Source organism: Strix uralensis, chromosome 4 (assembly GCF_047716275.1).
Source record: "Strix uralensis isolate ZFMK-TIS-50842 chromosome 4, bStrUra1, whole genome shotgun sequence".
Lineage (NCBI taxonomy): Eukaryota > Metazoa > Chordata > Aves > Strigiformes > Strigidae > Strix > Strix uralensis.
Window position 1 is genome coordinate 60,634,065 of NC_133975.1, and position 17,961 is coordinate 60,652,025.

The 17,961-nt window shown below is 41.6% G+C and overlaps 1 protein-coding gene across 2 annotated transcripts; it reads left to right on the top strand.

Annotated features, from left to right (window-relative positions):
* Positions 1-166: 166 nt before the first annotated feature.
* Positions 167-16,333, top strand: CSGALNACT1 (chondroitin sulfate N-acetylgalactosaminyltransferase 1). 2 transcript variants are annotated; one of them, XR_012628552.1, is made up of 7 exons: positions 167-800; positions 8,242-8,458; positions 9,641-9,742; positions 10,544-10,722; positions 11,187-11,424; positions 14,379-14,460; positions 14,824-14,862. XR_012628552.1 is itself a non-coding variant. In XM_074865111.1 (7 exons), exons 1-7 carry the CDS (start codon positions 167-169, stop codon positions 15,105-15,107), a joined length of 1,593 nt encoding a protein of 530 aa, XP_074721212.1. In that variant the 3' UTR covers positions 15,108-16,333. The 2 variants fall into 2 exon arrangements, 1 of the variants encoding a protein (XP_074721212.1); XM_074865111.1 differs by having other exon boundaries at positions 11,187-11,281; positions 14,824-16,333.
* The last annotated feature ends 1,628 nt before the right edge of the window (positions 16,334-17,961 follow it).

Sequence of the window (17,961 nt, forward strand, 5' to 3'; positions counted from 1 at the left end):
CAGTGAGAGCCCAATATAGAGGCAGAGCACATGTTTTAAGAGAGCTGACAAGCCAGTTCCTGCACATACATGCATCTGTGTAAGAGTACTCCAAGTCCAGGGGCCTCTGCGTCACTGCGTGGATGTAAGAACTGTTGCATGTGTGGGGTTAGACCGTTTTTGAGAGATGATGCTCCGACGAGGATTTATTCTATTTCTTCCCCGACTTGTAGGCCTGCTGGTGGTGGCCTGTTGCTCAGTGTCTATTGTTTATATGTTGGCTTGCACACCCAAGGGTGACAACCAGCAGTTTGCCTTGCCCAGGGTGCACAGTCCAACTGTGAAGGAGGGATATGAAGCTATTCTGCAAGAGCGAGAAGAGCAACACCGCAACTACATCATCAGCTTGAAGAAACAAATTGCGCAGCTGAAGGCTGAGCTCCAGGGCAGGAGCGAGCAGCTTAAGAATGTGCAAGACCAGTACCCAGACCCCTTGGACATTCGGCTTGACCACAATAACCCGGAGAAGGCCCAGGCTAACCTGCTGGCTTTCCTTCGTTCTCAGATAGACAAAGCAGAAGTGCACAGCGGCGTTAAGCTCTCCACGGAGTATGCAGCCGTGCCCTTTGAAAGCTTTACCCTGCAGAAGGTGTACCAGCTGGAGACAGGGCTGACACGCCACCCAGAAGAGAAACCTGTAAGGAAGGATAAGCGGGATGAGTTGATAGAGGTGATCGAGTTAGCTGTTGGGAGTTTGAACAATCCAGAAGGGGACATCAATGCAAAACACCGTGTATACACAGCCTCCGACTTCGTTGAAGGTTTGTATGCAGACAGCAGGTTAGAAGGCCCACGTAGTGCTGGTGAGGGGTCTGACTGCATTGCTGAGAGAGATGGGTGTTATCTCAGAGCACAGATATCTGGGACAGTGTTAGTGCTGTGACACAGCAATGCTGTCTCGGGCACAACTGCAGAATGGCAGCTTTCCTGGGGAACGGGACTTTGTGACAACAGAGCCTGCCAGTCTCTTGTAGTGACCACCAATGTGTGCTCACAGGTCTCTAGTCATGTGCTTGCCTCAGAACTGATAAAGCAAGGAGTGAATGACCAGGCTGCAATCCCAGATCTGTTACCAGTGTTAAGACTGACAACTGCAGTTCAAATCCAAACTCCAACATCACCCTACTTCCACCTGCAGAGCCTTGCCAGAGTGGCAAGATAGGTTTTGAGAACAACAGCTGAGGAGCTCAGTAACTCAGCTGGTATCACCTATAACTTTAAATGACTAGCAAAGCTTAACCTAAAGCTAAACAGTCTTCACCCTCACATGTAACACTGAGGCAGTAAGCGTGGATTTTTAAAGTGCCATTTTTAACAGCAACCAATTTTTCTTTCGCATCTTCTGTCACTAAATCCAAAGTGCTTACTTGTTTCCAGTCAGGATGCTTTTCCCCAGCCAGCCAGAGGCACCAGATGTATTCCAGGCATTGTGATTAGTTGATACCTGTTCAGGTTAGCCCCTGCTGCATGGCAGCTCTGAGTTGAAAGGTCAGGAACACGTGCAGCAGAAACATGATATGAGACAAGATTTCACAGATCTTGTTTCCAAGCGCTCATGACTGTTTCTCATTCAGTAAGAGAGCTACATTTTTACTTGTAATATGGCTGTCTTAGTTTCACTTCATAGGAACAGGCACGTTCCCTGCTTGTTCAATAGTGTTGGCTGTAAGTAAGATTTAATCCACAGCTGACCTAGCTGACTTTAGTATAGGAGGAAAAACTTGACTTCCTCCTCTTCAGATATTTGTGCTGCAGACTTAGAGAGCATGTGGGTAAGATGCCTACCTTTTATGGGATGACTGCTCTAATGTGCTGAACACAAGCCCCCATGCTTATCCCAAATCACTAGTGATTTTGCTGTGGATTGTTTTCTTAATCTAATATTTATGAATAGAGCAGAGCAAAATGCATCCTCTGTGTGATGAGGGCAAACTATTGCTGTTGTGCAATGGCCAGTTGTTCGTTTCTACTCTGTGTGTGTGTTTCTCTGGTGATCATGGTATCGAGAGGTTCTTGAGGCTGTGCCAGTATATACCTGCGAGTCAGGCAGGGGCCTCCCGTGGCAGGGACGTGGGTTGTTCAGGCTGTGGAGGCCTTGTTGAGGCAGGTCCTGGCTCCCCTCTGATCCAGGCACTTCCTCCACACCAGTCAAACACTTCTTGCTCAGACATGGGACCAGAGCACGGGCAGGGGACAGAGAAGTGCTGCTGGCTGCCAGCATGTGAATGCATCATGGAGCTACGTGCTTCCAGTCTCCTCCTTTCTGTCTGTTGTTCAGTTTATAATTTCAAAATATGTTTCTACTGTTTATTATAGGAGCTGAACAAGCATGTATGGCTGGCACCAGCTCTTTCATGGGGAGAGCGGGAGAGGAAAGGAGGAGATATTTCCTGCCACACATTGCTTAATATTCCATTAAAGTTACCCTTTTGCTTAGAGCCTGCTTTTATGCACAATCAAGGGTCTCTGCCTAGGTATCAGGGCTGTCCTTGGGGAACAAGGCAGAATCTGGTGTGCAGAAAAGCACGGGGAAGGGATGAACAGTGACGTGCTGGCTCTGTGGAGGTTCTTCATGCTCTAACGGCCTTGCTGGCTTTCACATACCATGGTGAAATAATCCAGAGAGAGGAAGCCCTGCATGTCATTTGGAGCTCAAGAAACTGGAGCCCTGCATGCAGCTCAGTCTGAGCTCCAGAAACCTTCCTTGTGTCCAAGGGGACTGCAGGGCAGGCCCTTGCTTCTGTAGCTGCAAGGTAACAAATTCTCATTCTTACTCAGCAGTGAAAACTGATTTGATTGCAAATGCAAGCATCCATGAATTGGTGCTGGAAACAAAGAGCTGATTTGGCAGACTTCCCTGCAGAGTTCCTTTTGAAGTCTCTGTCATCTCTTGGCAATCTCTTTTCCTCCAACCTCCATTCTCCAAGAATGGCAAAAACTGCCGATCAAAGCACGGACAAATCCATTGCTCTGTATAACTTGAGCAGGAGAAAGGAGGACTGAGTTTTCTGTTCCAGTTCTGCATTTCAAATACGTTTTGGACTCGGAACTTGTTTTGGAGACAGAGCTCTGCAGGTGCCACTGCCTACACAACAAGTTAGTAACAGGCTGGATTCCATGGCAGCTTCTGGCAGCTTCGTACCAATCCAGCAATGCAGCAACTGTGAGTGGTGCTACCCAGCCAGCAAATCCAGCTGTTTTCATTTTCTGGAACTGCCCAGGGTAGCTGGAGCTTTCTGGGAGATGTGGCCCAGATCTGCACTGAAAGTAATACCACTTAACCCTGTAAACTTTTTATCTTCCAGCTGCTTCAACTGTAACAGCACACAAAAGCTGTATGCATCCTTTATGTTAAAGGTGGGGCTACTGCCCTCATCTTAAGGTTGAGCAGGTGGAAGGGTGTGCTGAAATGAAAATCAGGTAATTGGGGGCAGAGACGAGATTCAAAGCCCAAATGGCTGCTCTTGATATGTGAGACTTTTGTCTTTGTTTCCATGCTATTCGGTGAAGCATTTGACACCGGCTTTACTCAAGTGTTGCTGATCCCGAGTCTTACTAGCATACAGAGTGGTGCAAATTAATCTTGTTTGCTTGGGCCTCTTGTGTTGATTTTTCTGTTCTTGTGGGTCACATCTGGTACCTGCTATCATTTTTTCAGGACTGATTCATTGCTAACATATGCCAATAGGCAGGGTGGTGATGTGGTGTAATAAATGTGATTAGGGTCTGCATCTCTTCCTCTTTTCCATTTCGTTCCTTTATTCTTGTCTTTGCAGAGAGAAAATGTTTCTTCAAACACTTCTTACATTTAAGGAGAAATGTTTTGTCTCTGTAGCTGGGATCTCTTAAAATAAGTGTTGCATCCTCTGCAGTCTCTAGACAGAACCACTTGTGCGTGGGAATTAGACTGTGACCCTAGTACCTTATAGCTGAGCTAAACTCCTTCTCAGCAGATTTGCTGTTACATGAAATTTGGATAGGATTCTCAGACAGTTCTCCTTCCAGGAGTAATAGCTGACACGTGGTGGAATTTTCCATTTTTTTCTTATTCAAAACCAAGAGAACCACACCTTCTCCCTGGGGCCTGAAATGTATCCATCTGGCTACTGCTCTGCTCTTCTTCTCTCTTCACAGAGGCACTTGGACTGTTCAGCTGCTATAATCCTCCCCTCTCCCCCTTATTCCTCCCACTTCTATACCAAGTTCACTGGTTTTCTGCCACGAATAGTTAGTAAGAAACAGCATGGGAAAGATCAGAAATTTCTGTGTATTATAAGCAGGCAAAGGACTGCACTGTTTCCAATAGAATGCCAGTTGCTCAGTGGGGAGGACAACAATTCTGGTCATTAATTTATGTAAATAGCATCAGAGCTGTATAGATTTGGAAGTCATTCATTTTCTCAAAGATGGAGATAATAATTTGGAGACTCTGACAAGCCTGAGTGGTGTGTTCCATAAGTGAATGTAATCACTGTCTGGTGATACTCTTTCCCAACAGGAACAGTTCCAGAAGATCCCTGAATTGCTTCAGAAATGCTCTGCCATGGCACTGTCAATTATGCTGTATTGTAAGTTTTCCTACCTGGAGTACATGGCTGTCTAGTGACTGGAATTTTAAATAAGGTCTTGGACACAAATTGAAAAGGAGTAGCTTTGCTTTCTCAAATTGACAGCTACTGGTGGTAGACTACCTGATGCAGTTTTGCCCTGGAAGCTTATTAGGAGAAGGGATGATGCTCTTCCTCAAAGGATAAGATGCTGTATTTTACTGCGTGTGAAGTGGGAAGACCACCATAATATTGAGTTAAAATGGGGGCAATGAATGCTGATAAATCCTAGTAGCGGTTCCTATAACATCTAACAGAATATAAATAATGAGCACGGCCTCAGGGAGTGTTTCTGTTGAGAGTGGAGGACCTGAAACCTATGGTCTGTGGAACTGAGGCTATAACTGTCATCCCCTCAACACCATTTTGTTAATGTTGCATGGCTGTTTGCTAGTTATCAGTTCCATGTAGATCTCTGAAACTTGATTGCCTGCCCTGCTGGATAGAGATCAGGTATTTTCCATTTCTTTAGAGAGCCCTGGGAATTGCTACTCTGAAGACTGGACACTTACTGCTCTTTAGTCAACCCTTCAGCCCATATCTTTTTTTACTTGTTACTTGTCATTTTCGGGCCAGTCTCTCTGTTGACCCAAAGCTCCTGTTCACTTGTTTACCCTGGGTTTGAGAGTTTTGTTTACACAGGCTTTGAGTTTTCTCTCTGCCTCTGAAAGAAATGGTGCATATTCTGAAACATAAATGCTGTAATGGAAGCAGTAGATGATCAATTATCCTTTTTTCAATAGTGAACATCCAGCCTTTCTCAGGCTTTTGTTTCAGGAGCAACCTTTTCAGGAATAAAGTTTTTTGTTTTACTTTTTTGAGACTATTTTTTTGAGACTACTTTTTTCCCCTCCTTGTAGCTCCTATCTTAGAGTTGAGGCTGCTTGATGCGTCTTTCTGAATCACGTAGAAAGGCCTGATTGCATGAATGAAGTAGTGCCTTTGGAAATGGAAAAATCTTATGAAAGGCAGGATGTTCTGCTGGGTGAGTCCCCAGAGTGACTCAAGACATTCAGGCTCATTTCCAAAGCTCACTGCTTGACCTTGGCAAATCACTTTGTACTCTGCTTCTAAAAAGAAGGTACTTAAAAAAGGAAAGAAGGTACTTAATAAAAGAAGAACAAATGGTTTAAATATGCATCAAGAATAACCACATTTAGTTACATGCATTAACCTTGCATACAATTCTCTTAAAATGTTAGGGTTATAAATTCTTGGATTAACATCTTTCGTGAGGGAACCTTGCCTTCACTGAAGATGCTTGTTTTTAGCTGTAGTAGAAGTTCTGAATAAGAACAAAACTGCAGAGTTAGAAGCAGCCTCTGTTGATGTGTGTATAGCACTAGGAGGGACCCCTCAGGTCACAACATTGGTTCTGCTTTAAGGTGCTTCGTGCTTGTTTGACAAAGCTCCCTTTATTCCACAAATGTAGTACATATCTCTGGGGAAGTGGTATTTGTGGGGTCATTGTTTCTTGGCTGGGGTAGAAGAGGATATAGAGACAAAGACTGAGATGTTGTGTGGTAGATAGTATTAAATTGGTTAATTTAATTTAGATCTTTGTTATTATGAGAAATGTCAGTTCACTCTGTCAAACGTGAAACAGTCCTATCTATTTCTCTCTAGAGAAAATACAAATCAGATTTAATTTAGATTTTTGTTTAGCTTAATGTCAAAAGGCTACCTTAACCTTCCACAACACAAACTTCATTGGCAAGACCTGTGTTCAAAAACTGCCTGAGTAAGTGAGTGCACTCAGCAGCACACTCAGATCATCAGCAGGCTTCCTGTAAAAATAAATGGGTGAGTGGACTTCAAAGGGCCAGACTTCCATTCTCTGTCCACCTGGAGGAGGAAATGCAGGGACTGTTAGGTCACCATTCACGTGATCTGAAGTGCAGGCTCAAGTTCGGTAACAGATGTAGCTCATGGTCTGCACCTTGGGCAGACTATATAGAAAAAGCTAGGGGGAGTCAAGGTCACAGCTTTAAAAGATTGGCAGTCAAAGAATAATGGAGCTGCTATCTCACTAGATTCATCTGCTATGCTGGAGGGAGGATTGGAGCACTCATTGAATCAGCTTATATTAAAAATAAAACATGAAGTGAATAACAGATCAGTAAATCTACATATAGTATTCACTAACTGAAGTGTTCAGGAAGAATAAAACACACAATGATAGTGAAGATAAGACAGTCCGTAGAACTCTGGCCAGATAAAATCACACTTCATTAGTCTTTTGTGTGTTCTGGACCTACCAGTGTAACAGCTACAATAGAAGATGAAGAAATTATGTCACTTTGCTGTTCAAAGAAACCTTTGACCCAGACCTTCACAAGAAATACAGACAGAGCTGACAGTGTTGGATGCACAACAATGTTACACATCAGGGAACGACTAAGATTAAAAAAAAAAAAGCATTATTTTGGTCAAGCTGTTCTTCAGAACCAGATGGGGAAAAAAAAAAAAATAAAAAGAAACAAGCGGAGGAGTTTTCTTCCAGACATGTTTTGCTTGTCTCTTGAGTTTCTGCAAGAGATGGAAGGCAATGCAATTACACTCTTCTACTGATGAAGTTGTTAGGATATTTACAGTGGCTTAACAAGTAGTTAGAATTAGTATTTAGTTATTCCTTCTTAAACCTAACAGATCTAACTATGAAAGTGCTTTATTGCAGTATGCACTGCAGGGACTGAAGTGTCATTTAGAGTGGGTAAAATCTATAGTCTTTTTGCCAACTTTATTTCATTTAAGGTATCAGAATAGTGTTTCAATGGGGCATGACTTTTATAGTTCATTCCAGCCCTCAGCATGGGATCAATTTCACCCATCAAGTGTGTTAAAAGTTCATTCTGTACAGGAAATAAGTACATACTTGTATGAATTAAATATTCTTGGAGACTGTCTAAGGCAGTCTCTAGGACTGTGTCTTGGTCTAGCCTCTGACAAACTCCATAGTGTCATCCTTGCAGACCATTATTTGCCCAGGAGTGGGCATCATTGCCACAAAGAAAGTAAAAGTCTCTTGAGAGTTGAGTAACAGGAGAGCTTTGTCCTGGTTGACAGTGGGTGAGGTTGATGGATGCTGGGGCCTAGCTGCATTAGTTTTCTTAGGGGACTTTCCAGAGAACCTCCCAGAAAGGAGGAAATGAATGTGCTCATCAAGAAATTGCTTTTCTGGGAAATGGCCTAATCACTCATATGCAGAGGCAGACTGCCTTTTGTTGTCTCTCTGCATCACCATTACCATGCATGCCTGCAGTGTGCAATTGGAGCAGTCTGAAAAATAAGGACAGTATGTCTGCTGGGTTATACTGAGTGTGAGCAATTGGTAACCTTCAGGGGTTTGTAACTCAGCCAAGCCTAGGAATGTGCCTGCGAGAATACTAAATAGTTCCTGCAACCCAGGGCTGTGTCCCTGCCAGAGTGACAGCCTCCTCCAAACGATGGTGGATTGTGTACTGGTTTAAAAGCAAATATCTCATGCTTCTGCTGCATTTTCAGCTTAGGTGTAAGACATGAAGACTGCATCCATTTTTTTTGCATTAGGAGCCCATCTTTACTCCAAAATCTCCTCTCTTTTGTTTTCACACAGGGATCTACCGCACAGAAAAAGACAAAGGCACATTGTATGAGCTGACTTTCAAAGGAGACACAAAACATCAGTTCAAGAAGATTGTTTTATTCCGGCCATTTGGTCCTGTAATGAAAGTGAAAAATGAAAACGTCAATATGGCTGACACACTTATTAATGTCATTGTGCCTTTGGCCAAGAGAGCCAGCAAATTTCGGCAGTTCATGCAGAATTTCAGGTGGGTTTGCTGCCTTTGCTTTTTTTTACTTGGAGAGTAAGATGCAATTTCAGGAGTGATCAAGGCCTTGCTCAGTAAAATCATGCTACTTTTACATAACATTTCATTGTGCTATTAATTCATTTTTGAGATTATAGAGACTGAAAGGCATTTGGCTGCTTAATGCATTGTGGTTAGCAGTAAAGGAATTATATTCTAGTCATCAGGGTTTTGATTTGCATGCACCTGATTTATGTGTCTCAATCTGTTTTGTTGGGGCACACATGACTGTGGCAACATGAGAATTTCATGCCATTAGTTGCAAAGGAACATCTCTAAGGAAAGACACTTTGTCAGGCCCTATTAGAGAAAAGATTAAGGCAGTAAGAGGTAAGGAGGAAATGTATTTGAACTTTCAGGATATTACTTTTAAACTTCTTTTATTTTTCAACACAGATGATGTTTGGAGGAAGAATTTCATTGAGATGTAGCTTTAAATAGCTGCCCAGAAAAGACTGTGTTAGCAACAGATACTGACTCTTACAATGGGATTTATTTTGCTTAATTACAGCCATCTAAAAATAGTCTCCTTGTCTAAGTTAGCCATCTGATAGATGCTTGTTTTAGAATGGGAGAAATCACCCTCTGGTCATGGTGATCTCTCTGCTGATTATAGATGAACTCTTGCTGACTAAAGTTTGTGCAAGTGAGGCATGATGTCTAGTATTAATTCAGATTGGTCCTACCCTTAGGCTACAGGCTTGATCTCTGGTTGATACTTAGATTTTAGTAAATGTTTCTTAACAAAATGCCAAAGACCTAAACTCTGGAATATCTGTTACAAAAAACCAAGGTTAAGAGGTAGGGTATGTATAACTTCTTTAAAATCCTCTTTCTCATATTGCCCTAAGTGCTGCAGTTATTCCCTGCCTGATCATTCTTCCTAGGGCTGGATGGCCTGTTTTAACAGTGTCCTCCTATTAACACTGCTTAGAGTTTTTTCCTAATCTGCCTGAAAGGTAGTCTTCTGTCCAATCTGATAGAGACAGTGAGCCCCTTTGTCAGGACAAGGATCTTTATTGTGGAGTTATGCCCTCAGGAATGCCTTCCAAGCTTCACCCTACTCTGCCTTCCCCAGTGGATATAGGTTACTGAAGGAAGCTAACTTCTGAGACAAGTCACAAATCTGTCTCTATTCTCTAGGGAAATGGGCATTCAGCAGGATGGAAGAATTCACCTCACTGTAGTTTACTTTGGAAAAGAACAAATGAATGAAGTCAAATCAATACTTGAAAATACCTCCAGGTAAGTACCTGAATATCTGATGTATGCTGTTCATACACAGCAATTGTCCCACAAATCAGAGACTAGATAGCTGTCCAAACTTGTAGTTGTGCCAAAAAGTTCTAAACTGCTTTGGAGAAGATGGCTTGCTTTCCTTTGTATCAGATAAAAACAGTGTTAACCCTGACAGTCCCATATCTGTGGTTTTGCGATGTTGGTTTTTAGAACCACAAAGCAGCTTTTACTGAACTTACCTCAGTGCAGCTTTTTTTTTTTTTTTTTTTTTTCTCCACACTGGTAACTTCTTTAGTGTTTTTGAAAGTGGCTTTAACTTTTAGGACTGAAAGTTGACTTCCAAAGGCAGGTGCAGACAATTTCAGTAGAGCACACAGGAACTTTTGGCCAGGTCTGGTCTATTGTGTTTGCTTGCATAGCTGTGTTTATCAAGATCATGTGGCAGTGTAGCCTTTTGCTATCATCTCCCTGTCGGAAAAAGACCCTTGTATAGATACAGTAATACAACCACAGGTATTTTATATTTGCCTACTAAAGATATTTTTGTCCATCTAAGCCTTGTTGGGATTTTTGTGAGGACTGCCCAAAGAATGTCTGTGACAGGAATGCTAGTGTAGGAGCACGCAGGTCAAGCTCTGAATGTAGACATAGTGGAAGACTCAAAGAGGACATCTCTTCCCTCAAACTGCTCTCAGAACTGTGGTACTACAGATTTTGAAGTTAATTGTTTCATACTGGGTTCCTGTCCCCACTTGTATGAAGAGCTGGAAGGACAGGGTAAGTTGCTGAATATTTTCCTTCTCCTAGGTCAGCCAACTTCAGAAACTTCACCTTCATCCAGTTGAATGAAGAATTTTCCAGAGGCAAAGGATTAGACGTTGGTGCTCGATTTTGGAAAGGAAACAATGTTGTTCTCTTTTTTTGTGACGTGGACATATACTTCACAGCTGAATTCCTGAATTCCTGTAGATTGAACACACAGCCAGGTACTGCTACTCATGAAGTGTATTGTCTTTCAATAGATTTTTACCTGTTGTGTAACAGCCTTCACCAGAGTATTCTTGTCTTTGAATTGGTAATGAAGCTGCTGTAAATCATTCTTGAAACTTAGAAAACTAATTAACACATCTATAAAAATTCCATTGCTGGTTGGCTTTTGAAAGGTTATAACACTTCTGCTCCCACTGTGATTGAATTTCTTGCCTTCAACATCTGTTATTTCTGGAACAGGATTGTTTTGTTAATTATATGCTCACATTCACATTCTCATACAAAGAACATAGGCTCAGTTCAAAACTTGTGTGACTTTGTCTGGATTTGGTCTGCCCTGGACAGCATCTTGTAAGAGAGAGAAGTGTGTTTTATACAGCTTTTTTTTTAAAACAAAACAAAACAAACAAAAAAACCAAAACAAAACAAAAAACAAAAAAACAAACATTGTCATTTCCAGGGAAGAAGGTGTTTTATCCAGTTCTCTTCAGTCAGTATAACCCCAGTATAATTTATGGCCACCATGATTCCATCCCATCTTTAGAACAGCAGCTGGTAAGTACATGCTTCTCTGAATGCCTGCTTTTATTTGGACAAAGCATTTTTTAAAGGTGCATGTGCTCTTGGGTAACATTTCCCTATTCTTTGTGCACAGTGACTACCATACAGACAAAATTAACTACAACAGTCACCTTACTGTAAGTTCTGCTGTTAAGTTTCACAGAAAAGTATCTCAGTACCGCTTATTTTAACCCTTGTTTGATGTTTTATACATGGAACCTAAGAATTTAGACTGTGTCTGTTCCTCTGCCAGAAGGGATTTTCTAATTAGCAAACAATTCCTTCATGGTGTGCTGTATTGGGGTGACAGTCACTGATCTTGCTCTCATTTCTTTCTTGCACTGGATAGTTTCTTTGCTTGCATCTTGAAGAGCTGACATTTGTAAAAAGTATAAATATCCTTAGATGAGTCAGTGAAAACAGAATTCCAGGGGCTGTCAGAGTTATTCCCCAACTTACTTGAACACCTACAGTGGCTTTTCCCATCCCACAGTTCACGATTAAACTGCCTGTGAGCAGACAGTGTGTTTCTGAAGTGTACCATGTTGTCTCGGATTCAAATGATACGCTTGGAGCTGTCCCTTCTGGCTTTAATCTGGCACTGCTATAACACAGCATAACTCCACTGATTTCCATCTCACCTGCTTATCTTTGGTGGAAGAACAAAGCATTCTTTTTAAAAACATTGCTATAAGGCATATGACTAAGACTTGTAGTTAAACCCAGGTGAATCTCCTTGATGAGGAGGAAGCTGCTGTGAGGAAGAAGCAGAGCATGCAGACAAGAGGTTCACATGAATGCTAGTGGCAGAGCCATTGCTTGGCACTGCTGCAGAAGCTATTCTCCACCCTCTTGTGCTATGGCATTGCATTGTCTTGAAGCTAAAGGGGTGAGAGAAGTGGTGGCTTTCCCTTTATATACACCCTCCACTCTTGCTTCTCTCCAGGTCACAGCTCTCTGCCTGCTAGAGCTGGTAAGTGGCTGAATTTTCAAATTGAAGCATAAGCCAGCTATACAACTTCAGTGGGTTCCCCTGAGTCAGGTCCCAGTCTGCTGCAGCTGCCCCTCTTACTGCCAGGCACTGCACCTATTGGGGCTCATCCTGACCCAGGCTGGACACTGTCTCCCGAGCATCCCAGCTACTATTGTTCTTAGTAGATAAGAATTAGGGGTGTTGTGATCCCAGCAACAGTCACAGCTGAAGAAGATCACTAGGGTCTGACTCCAGTCTTCTATCATCACCACCCCCACATCGTGCAATCCCTCTAGAAAAATGAAGAATGAGCATTTGAAAAGTCCACCCCAAATATTTTAAAATATTTTTTTGTCTACTGCTCCCTGTGTTATCCAACAGGTAGCCAGAAAGTCTTTTACTAAAGAGTCTGGAAAATCCTTTCCACTGCTTTTTTCTCAGAGGCTTTTTTTTATTATTTATTAAAACCTTTTTCTGCTAATACCACGGGACTCATGTTAGCTCTCCTCTCTCTGATGAGAGCCCATCAGGGATCCTCAGGCTTGTAAGCACTGTGCTTAGGAAATGAAATAGAGTTGAGCTCTCAAACTAGCATAAATTCCACAAAGTACATTGTCGGGATTGTGCAAATATTTATAGCTATCATTTGAATCGTAAAATGTTATGCATATGTCAGAAAAGCTTCTTGACTTAAAGAAGTACTGCCAATCTAATTTTTATGTAGATTTTTATATTTTCAGCCCACATTAGTTCCCAGGCATGAGGCCAGGTCTGTGCCATTAAAACAAGACAGTGTTAGCTCTCTGTCCTGGTACTCAGGCTGCTGAGAAAAAAAAGCCTTCAGAAATCTTTCAAAGAATTTGATTTGTGCAGCAGCCACTTGCACTAATGGCAAATAATAATGCTAACGCATATGGGTAGCTTGTGGTAAGGGCATTGTTATGGAGATTTCTTGTTACAGTGCAGACCTGACAGATACAATCTTGTTTCCTTTTAACTGACTTCTCCGGTGGCTTGGCTTTTTCAAGGAAAGGAGAAATAAGAAAAGAAAAAAAATTGAAGTGACAAGGGTTATGAACAAAGAGGGGAGGCATGAATGAGAAATCAGGAGACACTATTTTGGAAGAGGTTTTTTTGGTAAAGGAAATGCTGGCATTTGTAAATCCAGAAATGGAAATGCTGTCTCCTCATCTTCTGTAACTTTGTCGCAAGTGAAGCCAAAGTTTTCGAAAATAGCTGCTAAGGGGTAGGTTTGTAACCAGACCTTCAAGAGTGTGAAGTACTGCTGACTTGCTTAGAGGATTTAAATACCCTTGAAACTCTTGGATATCTCACCAGATTGGGTTAGGTCACACACACATGAATCATGACCTTAGGGATCTATACTTGGATATCTGCTTTTGAAAATTATAGCCATGATTTCTCACTGCTCTGATTTTTCACCTGTAATGCATAACATTTTCATGGTCCATCTCAGTAATGTAGACTGCACATTCATTATAACAAAGGCTTTTATGGGCTATATATCTACTGCCTATCATTTCTGGACTTCAATTTTAGCTGGATTTAGCAGTTCTGTAGTGGAAAACTATTCTTACCACTTTCCTAACTTTTGTCAAAATTAAGGTAATCAAAAAGCTGTCAGTTGTGCGATCAGATTAGAACCACTGTTTTCTTCCAGAGCTCTTGTGCTACACAAACCAGATGCCACCATCTGCTCTACAGCAGAGTCTGGCTTCCCTGGTTTACCAGTATGCTTCTTACGTCAGATTTGAATCCCGCAGAAACTAACGATTTTGAAGCATGTTTTGCCTGTGAAGAAGCAAACTCCAGAGAGTGATGTGATATTGGTCCTCTTGGTCTACAACGGCAGGAGTAGAGTAAAATCTGATCATTGCAGATCAGGGGTTTATCCATGATAGCTAATGACATGGCTGGTTTTTTGGGGCAGAAACATGCAATAAGGATCTACAAAAACTGGTTCAGGATCAGACATGGATTTACATGGGAAAGAATAAAAGGGAAGTTTCTCCTAATTCTGACCACATTCAGGGATTTGTCTGCTGCTCACAGTGAAAGCATTTCTGCTCCCATAAACATTCCTTTCCCTCCATGCAGATTATTAAAAAAGAAACTGGATTTTGGAGAGACTTTGGTTTTGGGATGACTTGCCAGTACAGATCTGATTTTATCAACATAGGTAAGAAAAATACACACCAATACGTCTGCCTTTTTACTGAAATATAGAAAATTGTGATCACCTTCCCTTTCTTTGGCCAGTGTGCCTATGCCTCTAATTTGCAGCAGTGCTCTGGTAAGATTATCAGACTGTTTCTAGGTGCCATAGAGGTTATCAGAATCTAAGCACTGCTCGGTACAAATAAAGCAATTTTGTCTCATAGTGAAAGACTTGAAGCTAAGAAATTTGGACACTTTGGTGTTGGCAGAAAGTATGGCTGTTTTAAAGGGCTGATTGGAGCCAGAGAACAGCTGTAGTGCAATTAATAGCATCAAGTTTGCTAGTATATATTTCTAGTTTTATTTTGGATTTTGTTTGTATCAGGTGGCTTTGATCTGGACATTAAAGGCTGGGGGGGTGAAGATGTACATCTGTACCGCAAATACCTTCACAGCAACCTCATCGTGATCCGAACGCCTGTCAGGGGTCTCTTCCATCTGTGGCATGAAAAGCAATGTCTGGATGAGCTGACCCCAGAGCAGTACAAAATGTGCATGCAGTCCAAGGCCATGAATGAGGCTTCTCACGGCCAGCTTGGGATGCTTGTTTTCAAGCAAGAGATTGAGACACACCTGCACAGACAGAAACTGAGCAGTAAGAAGACATGAAGCCAGAAAAGGAGGCAAAAAGCCTCTGAATTGGACTATAAGGTGATTTGGAAAAGAGCTGCTAACAAGAAAAGACAGAGTGAGACTGAAAGAGGATGGAGATTCCAGCAGGATGGCACCAAAAGAAGATGAGGGAAAGTGCTGCTTCTGGTTTTTTTCTTAACAGGGCTTTCAAGTACTCCATTAGCCTGACTGTTCAGCATTTGCTTCTGGGGGAGACTTGAACACTTGATGAGATTCAAGGTCACGGAGACAATGAACACTACATAAATGCCAGTGTGGTATGAACAATAACAAATGGATGTGCTCTTCCACTGAAATGTTTGTAAAATGTGTACAGTTATTGAAAGGATTGATCCTTTGGTGGGCCAGTAATAATGAGTTATTTTCTATGTCTAACCTGACGTATTTTAAAAGGGCTACTTTTGAATAAGTACAGAGCTCCTGCTCTGAGAAGGACATCTGATTTTTAATGATGGTTAAGCTGGAGTGACCAAAAATCTTTTTCCCTTAAGGGGCTGGGGTGGGGGGACAGCAGCAGTACACTGACAGTGTATTCCCAGTTCATTCAGAAGCAAGCGTCATCTCAGAAAGTCCTTTCGAATATTCAGAAAGAGAAAGCCCTATCAGTCAAGTGTGATGTTTCAAAAACACTGGAGGGTAGTGTTTATTCTCTTCTGTGGACAGTGAACCAAAAGCAATGAGCCGTGTCTGTATCACATGAATCAGATGGTGTATTTCTGCTTTAGAATACTGTAAGTATCTAAAGGTTTATTTTTAAATGAAGTTGGTTTTGCTTGGGAACTATTTTGTCATACTTCAGGTTTTCTACTTCTAGCCTTACTAGGAAGTATTACAGCCTTCCAACACTTGGAAAATGCTCTGCAGATCTGTGCTTCCTGTGGATGAGAACTGGGTTCAGATAAATGAAGTGATTTTTCTACATAACCTGGGTGCTGGAAGGCAGAAGCTTTACCATGGAGAAGAAAAGGAAATACATATCAACTTGCAGTACTGATTTAGCAGGAGGCTTTAAACTCTGAATGTCAGATACCAAAACTGATGAACATTTTCTGACTTTATACCAAAGGATTCCTTCTAAACCAAATATAGAATCTTTCCCAGGGCATAGCAAGCTTTTTGTAATTATCAAAATAAATTTTTGTGATGGATTACTGGACCCTGCAAATTCTCTTATGATAATTATAGTTGCATCCTAAAAATTAGTCTCCTTCTTAATAGATCTTTTTTCAATTGCCTAAAACTGTTGAAAGCATGAGTTACTGCTCTTACAAAGCGTTTTCTTTTAATGCTGACTGCTATTTATCATTTTAATGTATACTAACCAACAAAAACTACATGGGCTTGGAAATCCCATTTGCTTACCTAAATGCTGTTTCTCCAAGAGGTGTCTCTGTTTTACAGCTTCAGATTAATTCAAAGCAGTCTGAAACCAGATTCTAATTTGGTTTTTGGCTTGTAAAAGCTGGGGGAAGAAATATGGAAGATAGCACTGAACAATTAATAAAATGCTATTTGTCAGACCACCATGTGGTAGGAAGCACACTTATGGACCTCTTTTGAAAGCGTTGCATGCAGAATCTGCAGACAGAGACCATGCTACTGTAAGTACCTTTTCTCTCGACACATGTTTACATGTGTTTGTCTTTTGTTGAAGGCAAATGATTGGCATTGCTCTTCCCTTGTGGATCACCAAATGTCCAAAACCACTGCAAAAGTATAAAAAGAATGGAAACTGTATGCTTAAAAAACCCAAAACCCAAATACATCACTTACCATAAAAACTTCAACAATGACTCAAATAGGTCCTCCAAAGAACTTTTTTGTTCCCAGAATACATGATAAATTGTTTATAAAGGGCTTTGTTTTGATGGAGTATCCACAAATACTATGCAGTAGGAGGAGACAGGCATGCCCTGTTGAATGCATATGAGAGCTATGGTAACTGAGCTGCTCCAAGGTGATAGTTGTTCCTACAGTTCCACTTAACCTTGATTTGAAACTTGGTGGTGTATATTATGAAAGTTTCATAATCATAACCTGCCTCAAGCCTAGCTTTAACTATTTCCATGATGTTTTTTCATTATCTTCCCTTAGGTTTCCCTAAGATCTCAGCAGCTTAATGTAACTTTGAGGCTGGCCACACCTGTAGAACAAGACTAGAATAGGTGATCTCCAGAGGTCCCTTCAAACCCATATGAGTTTCTAATTCTAAGCACCGGGCACCTGTAAATTCAACACTTTTTTACTTTGGGTGCCTTAGCAAGCACATCATCCAGCCCCTGTCAGAGTATCACAAGTTATGTTTTTAAATAGAACCTTTGTGATTCTCTTGCATGTCCTTTTCCACAGAGATGCTGTTCCTCCTCCCAGGAATAATACAGTCTATGCAGTTCCTGTTCCTTGGCTGCAGAAACCAGTTTGGCAAGAGGTGAGATTGAATCAATGATGGAGAGAACCAGCCTGCAGTCATTGGCCACCTTAGTGATGTGCAGGAGAATTTAATCACAGCAGAAGTCTGACAGGGCTCTCTTAAAGGTGGAGACTACACTGATGTGAGAGGTAAAGAACAACATGAGAAAGGGAAGCTGCTGTTAGATAAGTTTCTGTGAGCCAAGTGAAGCTGTAACAGGTCTTCCAGACCAGTTAGAAAAAGACAGAAGCCAACAGAACCGTAGCTTTTGCCAGGCAGCTCTCTACCTTTCTTGTCCCAGAAACAGCTTGTGATCTTTCTCAGAACTGCAACTGACTGAATGTTAGTTGGAGAGGGAATAAAGATCACACTGTGTAGACGGAGAGGTCATATGGGACTCCTTGCTTTAATTTTTGATGA

Bases quoted from the DNA above. Each gene is read 5' to 3' on its own strand.
- CSGALNACT1 (XM_074865111.1), top strand. From the start codon at position 167: ATGATGCTCCGACGAGGATTTATTCTATTTCTTCCCCGACTTGTAGGC. The intron at 9,743-10,543 runs GTAAGTACCTGA...TCCTTCTCCTAG, and splicing joins ATACTTGAAAATACCTCCAG to GTCAGCCAACTTCAGAAACT. The intron at 14,461-14,823 runs GTAAGAAAAATA...TGTTTGTATCAG, and splicing joins ATCTGATTTTATCAACATAG to GTGGCTTTGATCTGGACATT.